At 38.9% G+C, this 13,701-nt stretch overlaps 1 protein-coding gene across 1 annotated transcript in view; it reads right to left on the reverse strand.

The window, feature by feature from the left end:
• The window catches only part of PRKCE (protein kinase C epsilon), a 300,046-nt gene that overhangs the window by 196,906 nt on the left and 89,439 nt on the right, over window positions 1-13,701 (reverse strand). The window contains exon 2 of the mRNA XM_049833478.1: window positions 1,254-1,317. Coding sequence (XP_049689435.1) covers window positions 1,254-1,317 — 64 coding nt within the window. The remainder of the gene's footprint in view (window positions 1-1,253; window positions 1,318-13,701) is intronic.

A 13,701-nucleotide genomic window follows, 5' to 3' on the forward strand; every position in this document is an offset into this window, starting at 1 on the left:
TTCTTCCTGCCCTTTGACAGTCTGACACACCTGAATGCAACTTGTGATGGAATAGTAACACTATGCTCATTTGGGTATCAATTATCAATGGAATGTTAGAAGAACATCTACCTGCCCTATGACAGAACCACACCAATGCCTTTAACCACATTTTAGTTCCATCATTGGCACGCCAATTAGCAAGATATGTGGAAACTACTATTTATCTGATATTTTCTTCAATATGCACCAAAAAAGGCAGAACATATGTGGGTATGAAATGTGGCTATAAGATGAAGTTTAAGCAATAGTTTGCTTTGTTTTTAAAATACAGAATTTATAGCAATATGTGGTTTTGCAAGCTACTGTTAGTAATTGGTCAGAGCACAACAATTCATTACAAAGAATAGAAATACAAACGCATTCTTCTCCTGTTTCTCAACTGCACCAGGCAAAATAATTTCATTTCATAGCATTTTCTATTCAGCTCCTGTCAGGGTTTATGTGAATCTTCTTTATGTACTGTGAACCAACAATAACCTCTAGTGGAACTCTATTAGCTACTGGGGAAAGCTGATCAGTGGACATAATTTAAAATAATCAAACCCAAACTGGACAACTAGACCATTTCAGCAGGTCAGGCTGTCATCAGGAGCGTGATTAAAATATACAGACTTGCTTCTTCATAAATTCTCTTATTCCCACCATATACCACCTGACTCTCTTCCCACTTAAGAGCACAAAAATATCTTAAGAATTTAATAGATATTTCTCTTCCATCTTTCTTTGGTTTTTTTCCAACATATAACTGTTGTGTCATAAAAATGAAAACACCTCTTATCATTCTAATGTTTTGGTCATTACTTGAAAAAGAAAACATTTAGTGGAAAAATACCAAATATGAGAATAATTTAAAAAGCAAATAAACTCTTACCCCAACTTTGACATTTTATCATTTCTACTTACATAATGATTAGCATTCTTCCAAAAATAAGAATTTGGAAGTTTCTTCTGGACATTAATACTATTAAACTATTCTCATGTCATTACTGTCCTTTTAGCTGGTATTGTTACCATCGGTGATTAACAGGGTAAGATGACCTGCAACTGCTCATTGACTCACAGGCAGATACATCAAAATGCGGTTTTTTTAACTTGAGTTCATACAGATTGAAGATGATATTGGCACAGCACCTCCTCTAACACTCCCATTGCAGAGGCCCTTGGAAGATTCCATTCATGAAAGAATAAGATAAAATATTGAAAGGCCCTACCTTCACCTGACGATCCTGAAAGGTCTATGATGACATACACTCTCCCTTCTGGCTCCAAGTCAATCTGCAATCAAGAAGAGAATTAGAAAAAAACTTAGAAGGGTTCCCAAATCAAGTGACTGCACATGCAGGAAACAAAATTTTCCAGAACTTGTGACGGCTAAGGTGTAGGCAGAACACATGGGCAGGTCTACAGTTCAGTACCAACAGAGCAAAGAGGTGTTGAGGACCCTGCACCTCCACTGAAGTAAAAAAGAAGTGTGTGCCCTTAGCACTTGGAAAGCTTGAACCCAGTGAATTTTACAAATCAAAATATTTAAAGCACTGTTCTGCCATACATTTGCACCACTATTTCCAAGGAGACAAGGAAGAAAGTTAAAAAGTGGTAGTATCAAATAACTTTTTTTACTGTAATTTATACTGACCCCAGCTATGCAAATGTGAAAAACAACACTGTGACCTATTCAGATTCCAGTGAGACAGATCAGCTCTGGTCACAGAACAGGGGAAATGAACACACACAGCTCGTACAGCCGGTTAACACGTGTTTATAATACTCCCTTTGTATCCCCACTGGGAGAAAGACATACATGCTTTATCCCCTTATTCTTAAATACAAAATCTGTTTATTTCTGCACCATTCTGATGGATTTTAAGGAGTCTTTGCTCTTGCGGAGATCACCTTTGCTCAGCATGAAATACAAGTGCTCAGTATCAAGCTGCTGTACTTGAAGATTTCAGGGGCTGTGGGAATAAGCTCCTGTACATTTAGGCACCGCAATGAAGAGCTCATTAGAAATCCTCCTGTATTTTACCAAACATTTCATCAGCAACTCTAAATACTGCTGGATTTGAGTATCTTAATGGTAACCCACACACTACAGACAGTTTTTGCAGCCACCCATCTCTCAAAAATTAAACTGTAACTAAACCACTATGCAATCAATAGCTCTTACTGTCACATAGCAGTTGTCACATGATTTCAGAGACCGAGAGAAGCGACGTGATGTACATTAATACTATATTTTTAGTCTATTTTAGTAAGTAAAGCACACAGATAAAAGTTCCATGCCCACTGCCAGGGTGCCTCAAGGGGCCTTGTCTGCCAGGGCCTGTCCTGTGTCCCACCACTCCAGCCAGGAGCGGGCAGTCAGGGAGGCACGAGGACAGCTCCAGCCCTGGGCATAAGGCACTTCCCTGGGGATGGGGATGGGGACCAGGGCCAGGGCCAGGGCCAGGCTGGGATATGGGCCTGCAGGTAGGCCCAGCTCAGCAGAGCCCAGGGCTGGGCAGGGCTGTGGGGAGCTGGGGACCAGCCATGCTGCAGCATCGCTGGGGCAGACGCTGACAGCCCCTGGGGGCTGACATGGGGTCCTGGGCCCTGGGCAGCGTGGGGGGAGCCCCAGGGGCCAGACAGGGACATAGCAGCCTGTTGGTGCCTCCTGGGCCCTGACACTTACACGGGACTTGATGAGATCAGGCCTGCTGTGTACCAAATCAGGTTACACAGGGCAGGTGAGAAAACGGGAAAAGGAGATGTGGCCCAAAAAGCTCCTTCTTCCCCCAAGTGAAAAAGCAGCAGGACTATGGGTCCTTGTCAGCGCCAGACCAAATGGATGCAGGGCAAAAAGAAGGGAGCATGCCGCATGACCGGAGTCCAGCCAAGCCCTGCTCTCCACAGGCAGAAACCCCAGAACCTTCCTGGCGCTTCTGCTACACTGAGGCAACTGCACATGGGGCTTGTGGCTGGGAACAGGCTACCTCCTCTCCCACCCCACCACAGCCCTCCTCCTCCTCCACGTCACGCTGCTCTGCTGCAACAGGGGAAGGTGGGCCTTGCTTCACCCCTGTCAGCAAACAACACTGAGCTGCCCCCTAAGTCGTGAATGGCATCAGGCTGTGGCACTAGGCCAGCATGAGATGACAATTCACACTAATAACTTGGGAGACCAATCTGTTATCTTTGCCAATTAGTAAGTAAATGAGGAAAGAAGGAGACGCCAAAACATCCAGGCTATGCCAGGCTTTGCCTGTCTACATTCAGCAGGCAGCTTCATGGCGCCACCTTTTTTGTCTCCAGGTTTCTCTCATCACCTGAGACGACTGTTAAAAGAGGGGCACCTGGGCTTTTTCTATCTTTTGGGCCACAGCTGCTGAACCTATCAGGGTGACGCAAGCTCCTCCTTCCATGAACCAGCTTCTCACAAAAGCACTTCTGTGCCTTTCAAGGGTGAGCCGGTAGTGGAGTTCACAGGTCTGGCTGATGTCATCGGACCAACGGATCAAGAAAATTGTCTCAGCAGCTGTACTGTAAATAGATGAGGCAGGAAATAGGTGCTAGCAAGGCCAGGGGTTACTCAGAGGAAAGGAAAATGGAAGCATGGTTGAGGGTTTTTCCATAAATAAAGTGTTGAATATTAAGTAAAGTCATTTTTAACAATTTCTGAACTGGCAACATGAGTTTTGTGGGGGAGTTTTGGTGGTTTTTTTTTTGTTGTTTGGTTTTAAATAAAGCTACTGATCTTGAAATACAGCTCCTCTCCCTTTGCAGTTTTTTAAATAAGAAAAATATTAGAAGATCAGAGGCACAGGTGCATGAATACACTTTGATGTCTATGCTGAGGGAGGCTTTTGAAAAACTGATATAGCACTCAACAGATGGCTGCATTAAAGACAGGCACACCTAATGCTCTGTTTGCATCAGTACTATATACTGTTTGGTTAAGCTTTCAGTAAAATACTTTATGCAGTTTCAAACCCAGTGTACACACACACACACATATATAAAAAACGCAACACCATTCCAGCAGAGACTCAGGCATCTGGAGGAGTTGGTGACCACCATCACAAAATCTCTGTTCTGCCCATTTAAGTACAAAACAACACTGGAAGTAACTTAGGAAAAAGGCTGGAGGACTGAACCCAAGTTTCCATTACACATCAAGTGGACTGTTTTCATATACAATTTATTAGAAATGTTGCTTACTGATTTTGATTCAGAATTTTTGCTGATGCTCTAAACAGAATGAACTATTTATAAAAGAGAGTCTCTTTTACAAAGAAAGTATGTTTCAGTCTTAAAATGTTCTAATACCAATGAGAATGAAATGGACATATTCTTATTTTTAGATTTATAAAATACCCACATTTCATTTCAGTGAGTACCTATGGTGACAGTCTCATCAGTCACATGAATTAGTACTTTTGCCAGAAGCTGGCAGCTCAGCTGCCTCAGCTGACCTTACATACAAAGAGAACACCCCCAAAAAAGCAGAATCCCCTAAACTGATGGGAATCCTTCTCAGGTCTTTCATCTTTCATGTATCAAAGCAAGTATGGAAAGAAAATGACTGATTTAAATCTAATTTTGCGTAAAATGTTTCTAATTCAATGCTTAGAAACACAGTGGTATAAATATCTCCAGAACAGTCAGATTACTAGAATGTAAACTACATGCCTTTTCTTTCAATCTGCACATTAAACTACACTTAGAAGAAGGTGGGGACTATGCAATGTTATTTTATAAATAACAAAAGATACACACAGCACAATCTAAAGTTTCCAGAATTTTTCACCAAATGCCCTTAGTCATACGTAACCAGAAACAGAATGACTGGCCAAATTCAGCTAAATTTAACAGACATCCTTGAATGCAACGGAAATAGTCTGATCACAGCAATTCTGATTCTGACCCTTCTCTGACTAAAAATACTTCTCTCTAAATGCAGCCAAGCATGTATACAAGCAGAGAGACACTATGAGAAGATATCTAAAAACACACAACTGTTCAAAAGGACAACAGGGAACAAGGCAAGATGCAAACTAGGGATGGGACAGAGGAGTTGATACAAGAGCAGCTTTGCTGTAAGCAAGACAGATTGCAAAATATATGCCTAGCACATACACACCACATTCTCCACGTGCAACAAAAGATGTAACAACTATCATTGAGCAAAATGTTTGATCACCAAAGCATTTTATCCTGTTACTGGCCCATGATATTGCTGTGACTTTTGTTAAAATACAGAGTTTTAGTAGGTGCAAGTAAGATTAATTGTAAAGGTACTTTAAACAACTACTATATTGCTAAAATAACCCTTCATGGCAATGCATTGAGATGAATACAATGACTGCTGAAAAGCAGCACAGATCTTCAAAAACTCCAGGCATTAATAAAGCATATTAGGAGCCTGTTTCAGGGAACAAAAGGCAATCATCCATAAACCCAGACATACTTTCAGAGGAAAAAACCTGTGTTGAAACCATGGCCAAGTTTCAGCATATTGAAGGTATTTATATAGTTTCATAGTCATTAATGGATTTTATTTTCAACACCCTTCTGAGACAGTTCCCCATATGTAAAATGAGATACTCTCAAAGGCACAAGCTAGACTAAATGACTTGCCAGAAAGTCATACAAGAAGTCTATGGTTAAACAAAAACTGAACTCTGGTCTCTTGGGAGTCTCTGGACTGCCCACTGGGCCATTTCTTCTGTTCTTCAGCTAAGCTTCACTTTGTCAAGCAATACACATCCTGTCTTCCTGCAATATCAGAGCCGTCCAACTACGTTTTGTTTTTGTTGTTTTTTGTTGTTTTTTTTTTTAAACAACTGTAATGGGTACACATCTAGGAGGCAACTTCTTTTCCATTCAGTCCGTACTCATCAATAAAAACAATATCAAACAAAAAATTGCCGAAATATTTCTCTGCAGCATTTCCAAAGCATCACAATACTTGGGCAACTCTGGACTAATGTAAAATTTAATCAAAATATGCAGAAGATTGTGAAAATAAATCAGCTCTTCCTCAAGGTTAGTTTTTTGCAAGCTTTTAAGTGCTATGTGTTCTTCGGAAAAACTGAGTCCTAAGCTCATCTAGAAGCTCACTATTTTCCTCCTCTCAGGTGCAAGACATAATTCCCACTCCAAAAAATATGAAACTCGGACAGAATTCTCTTAGACTAAGATTTTGCTAAGGATACAACACACGCTCTCTAATCTTATAGGGATGAAGAAGATTAGAATATGCTATGCAATTATTTGGGTTGCATCGATGCTTCATATTTGAAGATGATTTTACATTCTTGACCACTGTACAGCCTGAATCATTCCATCGCCATTTGGGGGCGTTTTTTTTCACTCTAGCTGACAGCACCAGCAGAGGTTTTGCGTGCCCTATGGAGCAAATTGAGGCCTGTTGTAAACAAGTGATAAACCATTACCTTCAGTGGCTCTGTGCTCCATTACCATAGGTTTTATTTGATCATAACAGAGCCCGTCAGCCACCTATATTCCAACACAAGAACGTCACCTAGGATTAGGTGCACTGTACTCATTTAAACACCATCTTGTCTCTCGATAGAAATTTAAGGATAGTCATTGACATAAGTCTCGGATCTGAAATATAAAAATGACTAGAAAAATGCATTTTCCATAACTGAACTTCCTAACAGCATAAAGGTTGAGTAAGTTTTACTCTGATGTTCCTCAGCTAGACAGTATATGAAACACAGCAAAACATCTTCAACCACAAAGCTGTTTAGGATTTTGGCAACAGTATAAACCTAAATGGACTGTATAAGCAACAGAAACAATTAAATCGTAAAACTTGCTTTACACCTCTTGTTGTGATGTTCTAGGATTATCTGACATTTAGATAGCTTAAAACAAACCTCCAAGCCCATCATCTGTCACTGCAGATGGTTATTTGAGTCATATAGGACTTGAGAAGTCAGTATGTATTAACTCTTGCTGAGCGCAGCATAACAAAAAGTTTCTCTTTGAACACACAACTTCTCTGAAAGGAGGACGGAAGGGATTGTGTTTAAAGAGCTGATATCTGCAAAGGTTGGGGGGGTTAGGCCTGCTGTTTTGAGGGGCATTTACTTTTCCAATTTTGATAAAATATTATTTCCATGAAAATGCATAAGAAAATCAGAACAGTTGTAATCTAATAGAAAATGACTAGAGACAGAATCTGTGCTGGTCTTTCGTTCTTTAACCACAAGATTTTTCTGCTTCAATTTAAATAGCTAATAAGAGTACCTATTTTAACTTATTTAATAGAAAATAAAACATTAATAGTGACACTTTTCAGTATAGTCAAAATGACTGCAGACCAAGTAATTTAAAAACTTTCAAAACCACCATCATTGTTGGAATAGAAGCAAACTCTTGACCAAAACAACAGCTAGAGGTAAGATTAAACTTGCAAACTTTCCCCAGCACTCATGCCTAAAACCCTAGCAAGCTCACCTAAAATTGATAGCTTTGCAATAGGCTATATAAGGTCAGCAAAATAGCTGAGAAAATTTTATTTTATAATATTATCTGAAAATTAACAGATTTCACGTTACATCATTAATTACATGAGGTGAAGTTGACTTTTAAAGAAATTGCCCAGAAAACATGTCAAGAAAACTTCCCTAGAACCTCTGTTTACCTCCATGATTTTTTTCCCCCACAGACTCTTGCTCTTCTGACCAAAGGAAGCAGGTCCCTTTCAGAGTCAGTGCACTGCCACAGAGTTCACAGATCTGCTTTTCATTATGAATGTTACATATTTGATTACTATAATTACAGAGAAACATAACACAGCTTGCCGCATTGTAATTGACCACAATGATATAAATAAAAGTTAAGAAATTTTGGCCACAGGGGATTCTATCATTTATTTACTCATACTCAAAAGTAATCAAACATCTTGCATGACCTACCGAAAAGATCAAACACTTTCCAATGCCAGACACATGCACAGACATAATACAGACAGAAGCAGCCAGGGAAAAAACAAGATTCAGCTGAAATAACCACAGTATTCAGAAATCAATTCTAAAAATACTGATATTCAATTGCAGTGTCCGGAATCACGTGCGATACGACTTCGATCTTTCATGATTACGGTACCTAAGGCCTCCCAGGCACCAATGGAGGAGCATTTTTAAATGCATGGTAACACACAAATGCACATGTGTTTGTGCACAAGCATGCACACCTGCACGCTCATAAGTCATGTACTCATTTTGTGTATTACAAGGAAGAACAGCTTTTATGGACCACTGTACTGGGACTAGGGTGTTCATGGTTCATTTTCTGGTAGAGTTCAGAAAATGAACTTGGACAGATGGCTGTATTTACATGCCGCAAGACAGCAGAGCAGTACAAATGGCTGCAAAGGCATCAAGCAGCATGACCACTGAAGCGTCACTGCACGAAACCAAGTTTCTGAATTCCTCCTCTGAAGACGGGAAGAGAGTATCTTCACTTTCTTGAAAGCTTCAGGTGGTGAGAGTATATATGGCACAAGGTATTAACTATTATTAAGGTGTTTAACAGTTATATGCACAAACTGGTTAGGGTTTCTAAACACCTAAAATCAGAATTCATGAGAACGGGAAATGAATCAATGAGAGAGAAATTTCTTCATGAGTGGAAAAAGAAGTCAATAACCTTGAGAGATGAGGCTGCCTAGACTAACAATTCAGGGTGTTCTGTGCTTGAACGGGTCGATGGAGACTCATACCAGTATGAGTGTTTCCAGCATGTGTGTGTGCTGTTTTCTTGGTTTATTTAACCCAGTACAGTTACTCTGGTGACATAAATGTCTTCCATTAGTATGGCTTATTCCCCTGCCTTCATAAGACTAAGTTACATAGTGCATTTTCACTGTACTATAACTGCATCCACACTAGAAATGGAGGTTGCATTATTTTAGGAACAGTAATGAAGATGAAGTATGAAGAACCTATACAAGCCCAGAGATAACACGAAGTATGCTGCATAAGAGCTGGTTTAGCTGAACAACACTCAGCTAGACTTTCTGAGTGAAAGGACAGTAACATCACCTACAAAACAGAAGTCTGCATAAAGCCATTCACTTGAAACATCTGCTAAATGTATTTAAAGAAAAGAGCACAATCACTTTCCCAAGCAGATGGTTATCGGATTTAAGAATAAAGGAATTGCATCATGTGGTAAGATCTGACCTGTAATTTCATCACAAGGCTTTTCAAAATGTATTCTTTAATGCACTAATGCAGTGGCACTCTCCAAAGTAATTAGCTGTCACAAAATATTTAAAACACATTTATCATTTTGGCTTAAGGACATTTTTTAAATGTCATGCTACAGAACTGTAACCAGAAGGGAGGGGGTTACCTACACACCTAGAAATAAAATGCCAAATAGAGAATCAGGACTGCAAGCACATCACAGTTAGCTGATTACTACATGTTAAAAACTGATAAATGCTGTCAAATTATTTTACTACAGTACAATTTCAGATAACCATTTGCTCATACACCTAAGCCAAACTCCTAGTTGGCACATTTGTTCAGTCTCAGGAATCACCCAAACATGATGATTTAACCACACAGATATTTGGAGTTTCTCCTAATATTTCCCCTGAGTAGACACCTTTGCAACACTTTGGACAATCATCATGAAATAGCTATCTGCATAAGAGTAAGTACCTGGATAAGCAGAAGACCTTAGGATTGACTGGTACTTTTCCTGGTCATATACAACAGTTTTTGTGCACTGCATACATTTTTCCTTATTTCCTTAAGGGAAGTAAGGAAATATGGAAATTACTAAGTAAGACTTCCTGTGTGAAGTCTTACAGATTAAGATATCAAAGTAACACTACCTGTTTCCTGTAAAGCATGTGGTATTTTTCTTCTCTTTATGGTCAAAAAGCTCCTTTCTTGCACTCTCCTCCTGCCAGGTATACTCTGGGAAACTCAAGACAGTATACAGTAGGAAATATCCACACAGCATTACCACACGAAAAATAAAGGAAATAGTCATGTTGATTTTTAGACCTCAAAAATCAGGGAGATTAACAGTTGGAAGATCCAAGACTGAGGTGGCATAAATTCAAATCCTTTCTAAATGAGGTAAAATAATCTCCAAAGGCAGGATATAAATAAGTACTAGGAAATGGTGATATTTAGATGATGTGAAGTTGCCCTTCAGTTTTTCACCCATTAATCCTATTCTAGTCCTCTGTAAAAAAGATTCTGGAACTTGCCTATTACCCAACTGTATTTTAAAACAGAAGTTTGGAACATCAACGAAACCCTGGCTCGAATAAAGGTGCCTCAGAGTGAAGATCTTCCCAGACTAACTATTAGAAAATAAATATACCTTACATGAAACCTCAGTGCAAACTGGGCAGACACTTCAGCATTGATCTCAGACCCTTCCCACAAAAGGTTCATGTTTTCAGTCTTTCAAACACTACTGCGCAACACCTTTTAGTAACTTCCGAGAGAGATCCTACTGACTTACAATCATCAACTAGCCAGTTAAAAGAAGGTAGCAGGGAACTGAATCCACTTTGGGTCAGTTCTATTTCAGGTTCATTTGTAAGTAAAGCTGTGTGAGCTTTGTTCCAGTTAGCAACGAATCTAAGTTTTGTTCCAACTAAAAAAAAAATTAAAACCACAACTACTGTTTATGAGTTTGAGTTCAGTTCAGCTGTCTGGGAAGAAAAGAGAAAGGCCTTTCTTATCTGAAAGGCACATTAAATGTAATCGCCATTTGTATTCACGATAGAAATTAGTCCTCCATTAGGAAGGAAACAGCTTGTTTCAATATGCTGCAAATGGACAAACTGTACTTCGATGACACTCGCTGGAACCTTTAAGTAGCTTATTGATGTGCAATACCAGCATCAGCTGCAAGCCAGAGTTCATCAGCAGATGGAAGAAAAACTCCGGTTGGCAAATTCTTACTCTTCTATTTTGTCAATTTGATTTAGATACGAATGAGATTCCCTCCCGGCACACCCCCCCAACTAAAGTGGCTGCAACTACAGAATATGCAATTTAGATAGCCCTGGAGGTGTGCCCAGAGGCATCTTTGATCTCAGTAACTATGAATTACTAAGCTCTTTCCCCCAATTTTCCAGAAAATGCACAATATCTTATTTTAGGAAACACCTGTAGAACCTATCAAGACTTGCCTGAAAATTCCCCAGCATCCAAGCTGCATCTCTTTCTGTGCAACACTGGTCTTTTAACATGACAAAAATCCCCATTTTACTTTGCAGTTTACCTTAGTGTACCCTTCACAAAATTTTGGCTGATAATCAACCTGTCAGCAGTGCTGAACGCCACTGAGTCACCACAGAGTGATGGACCTCAGGGGCTTTTTTCAAGTCTCACCTTGGCACCCAAGGCCGAAAAAGAACGTCAGAGGGCTGAACTCTAACTACCCAGAAGGCCACGCTGCTCTGAGGTAGTGCCAAAGAGGAACAGCCCTGTAGACTACCCCCAGGCAAGAAACAAAGAACACTCCTTCAGATAGGCAGAACTTAAGAAAGCTGATGAAATAACATAACACAGGGACTGAAATATCTTCCATTGAAAAACACAAGTGAATGAGAAGATCAAAGGACCTAGGGAAAAGAGAATGGGAACATACAGAGACAATATATATACAGCTCAGAAGTGGCATGAAGTTGTCACAAGCAAACAACAGGAATAAATAATATTTCAGGAGCAAAGCTATGCTAAAATTACTCAAAAATGCTGAATTCTATTTTGGAAAAAGAGCCATGCTCCTCTACTTCTAACCTCATTCTTACATCTTAGAATGCTTCTCATTACTATTTCAGCTGTCCTGCTATGTCAAGAGACCAGGGTTTTTTTTTCTTTTTCCTAACATAAGGGATAAGCTTTTAAAAAGTAATAAAAAAGATTTGGAACAGTTTTTAAATCAAGACACCAAAAAATGATAACTTAAGAGGTTTTATTATTCATCCAGGGAATTGCAAGCTCATAATTTTTTAAAATACAAGGTCTCTGTTTAGATATCCCTGTAATTGATAATTTTTAGTAACTTTAATGCAATTTCTAAAAATGTGTCTCCTACTTTCCCATTCAGGTTTACCACATATACCCCTCTATTTCTGAGGAAAGAAACTGGAAATATAAACAAAAAAAATGAATAGTCACCTTATAGAATTATCTAAATTTGGTTACAGAAACAGAAGGAGATTGCAAACCTGACAAAAATATTTATTTCCCAGTTAAAAAAAAAAATATCCTTCAGCAAGCACCAAGATGAAAGCATGAATACACAAGCTTCAAGAATTACAAATAAACATTCTTCTCTGGGTTACGAAGCTGGAAGGAAGAAGTAAGTTCTACACAAATATTCTCTATGTCCTTTCACATATATATCTGTAACCTGAGCTGCTTTACAACAAACACTGACATTACAATAAACATTGCACGATAGGTGAACCACAATAGTAAAACAGAATTGGCATCAAGTCTTTAAACAAAAGTATCCTTCCTGGAAATAGCTCTCCTACTTGCAGCCTGCCAAGAATTGCATCAATTCAGAGAGTTTGTCCAGGTTATGCTAAAAGTTAAGTTTTAAAGAAATTTGGAAGAAGAAAGGAGTTACTTGCAAAAGTATCTGCTTTTTAAAAAAAATGCATCTTTTTAAATGTTTGTTCAGTTTAGAATGAAAGACTTCATTCTACCTTCACACTACGTGACCCACGCACCTGCAAGCCATATTTACAGTAACTGGCTGCCGTGCAGACACACTAGTCCTTTTCCATACTGAGCACACACACAGAGTGCACACACAATGATGTCATATCTGCATCAACCCTCTGAGTCCCCGACTTCCCTGTCCATCACCCTTTCTGCATTGGGGTTTTAAGTAAGGATGTCTGTAACAGACTGGGAACTGGATGCACCTCTCAAGTCTCAGTCCAATATCTAAAGAGTAACATCATTCCTAAAGGAGAAGTTCATTTCTAAAATCTTGTATTAGACAAACATTTTGCCAGTAAAGGTGGCAGTTTCAATCACACAAAATTATTAATATTAGATATGTTCAATCATTCAATCCATGAAAAAAGCAAATTCAATAATGGCATCAAAACACTTAATTTTTTAATTTTTTTTTTTTTTAGTTTCTTGAACAAATACCCAGAATTGGCAAAAAATACCTCAAAAACTTGACAGAAAATGTAGCCCCCAATGCTATCTTATGTGCCTTTCTAAAAAACTGCCAGAGGAAACAGCATTTTTATTTCCAGAAGAAAACATCATTGGAACATTCTCTCTCTTGTTCTATTTTTATTTTTATTTCCTTTAGAAAGTACTACAATAAGATCTTTAGATACCATTTAATAGTGTTGGGTTTTTTTAACATAGTTTTTGTCTTGCTCTGATGATGTTTTATCCTTTATTTAATCATCAGATTAGAAAGATTAATGAAGCTAATTCTGTTAATAAAATGGCTATCCTGAGGACTACAATTATCTTGGATTCACTTGGACTTCCTCTGCAGCTTTAGCCATAACAAACCCAGATCAACTCCGAGACTCCTCAGATGTCAGCTACAAAACACTTTGTTAAAAGGAAAACTAAACAGAAAACTGCTATAGTCCATGCTACCCACGTTTAAATGTGAAAAGGA

Source organism: Accipiter gentilis, chromosome 30 (assembly GCF_929443795.1).
Source record: "Accipiter gentilis chromosome 30, bAccGen1.1, whole genome shotgun sequence".
In the NCBI taxonomy this organism is placed as follows: domain Eukaryota; kingdom Metazoa; phylum Chordata; class Aves; order Accipitriformes; family Accipitridae; genus Astur; species Astur gentilis.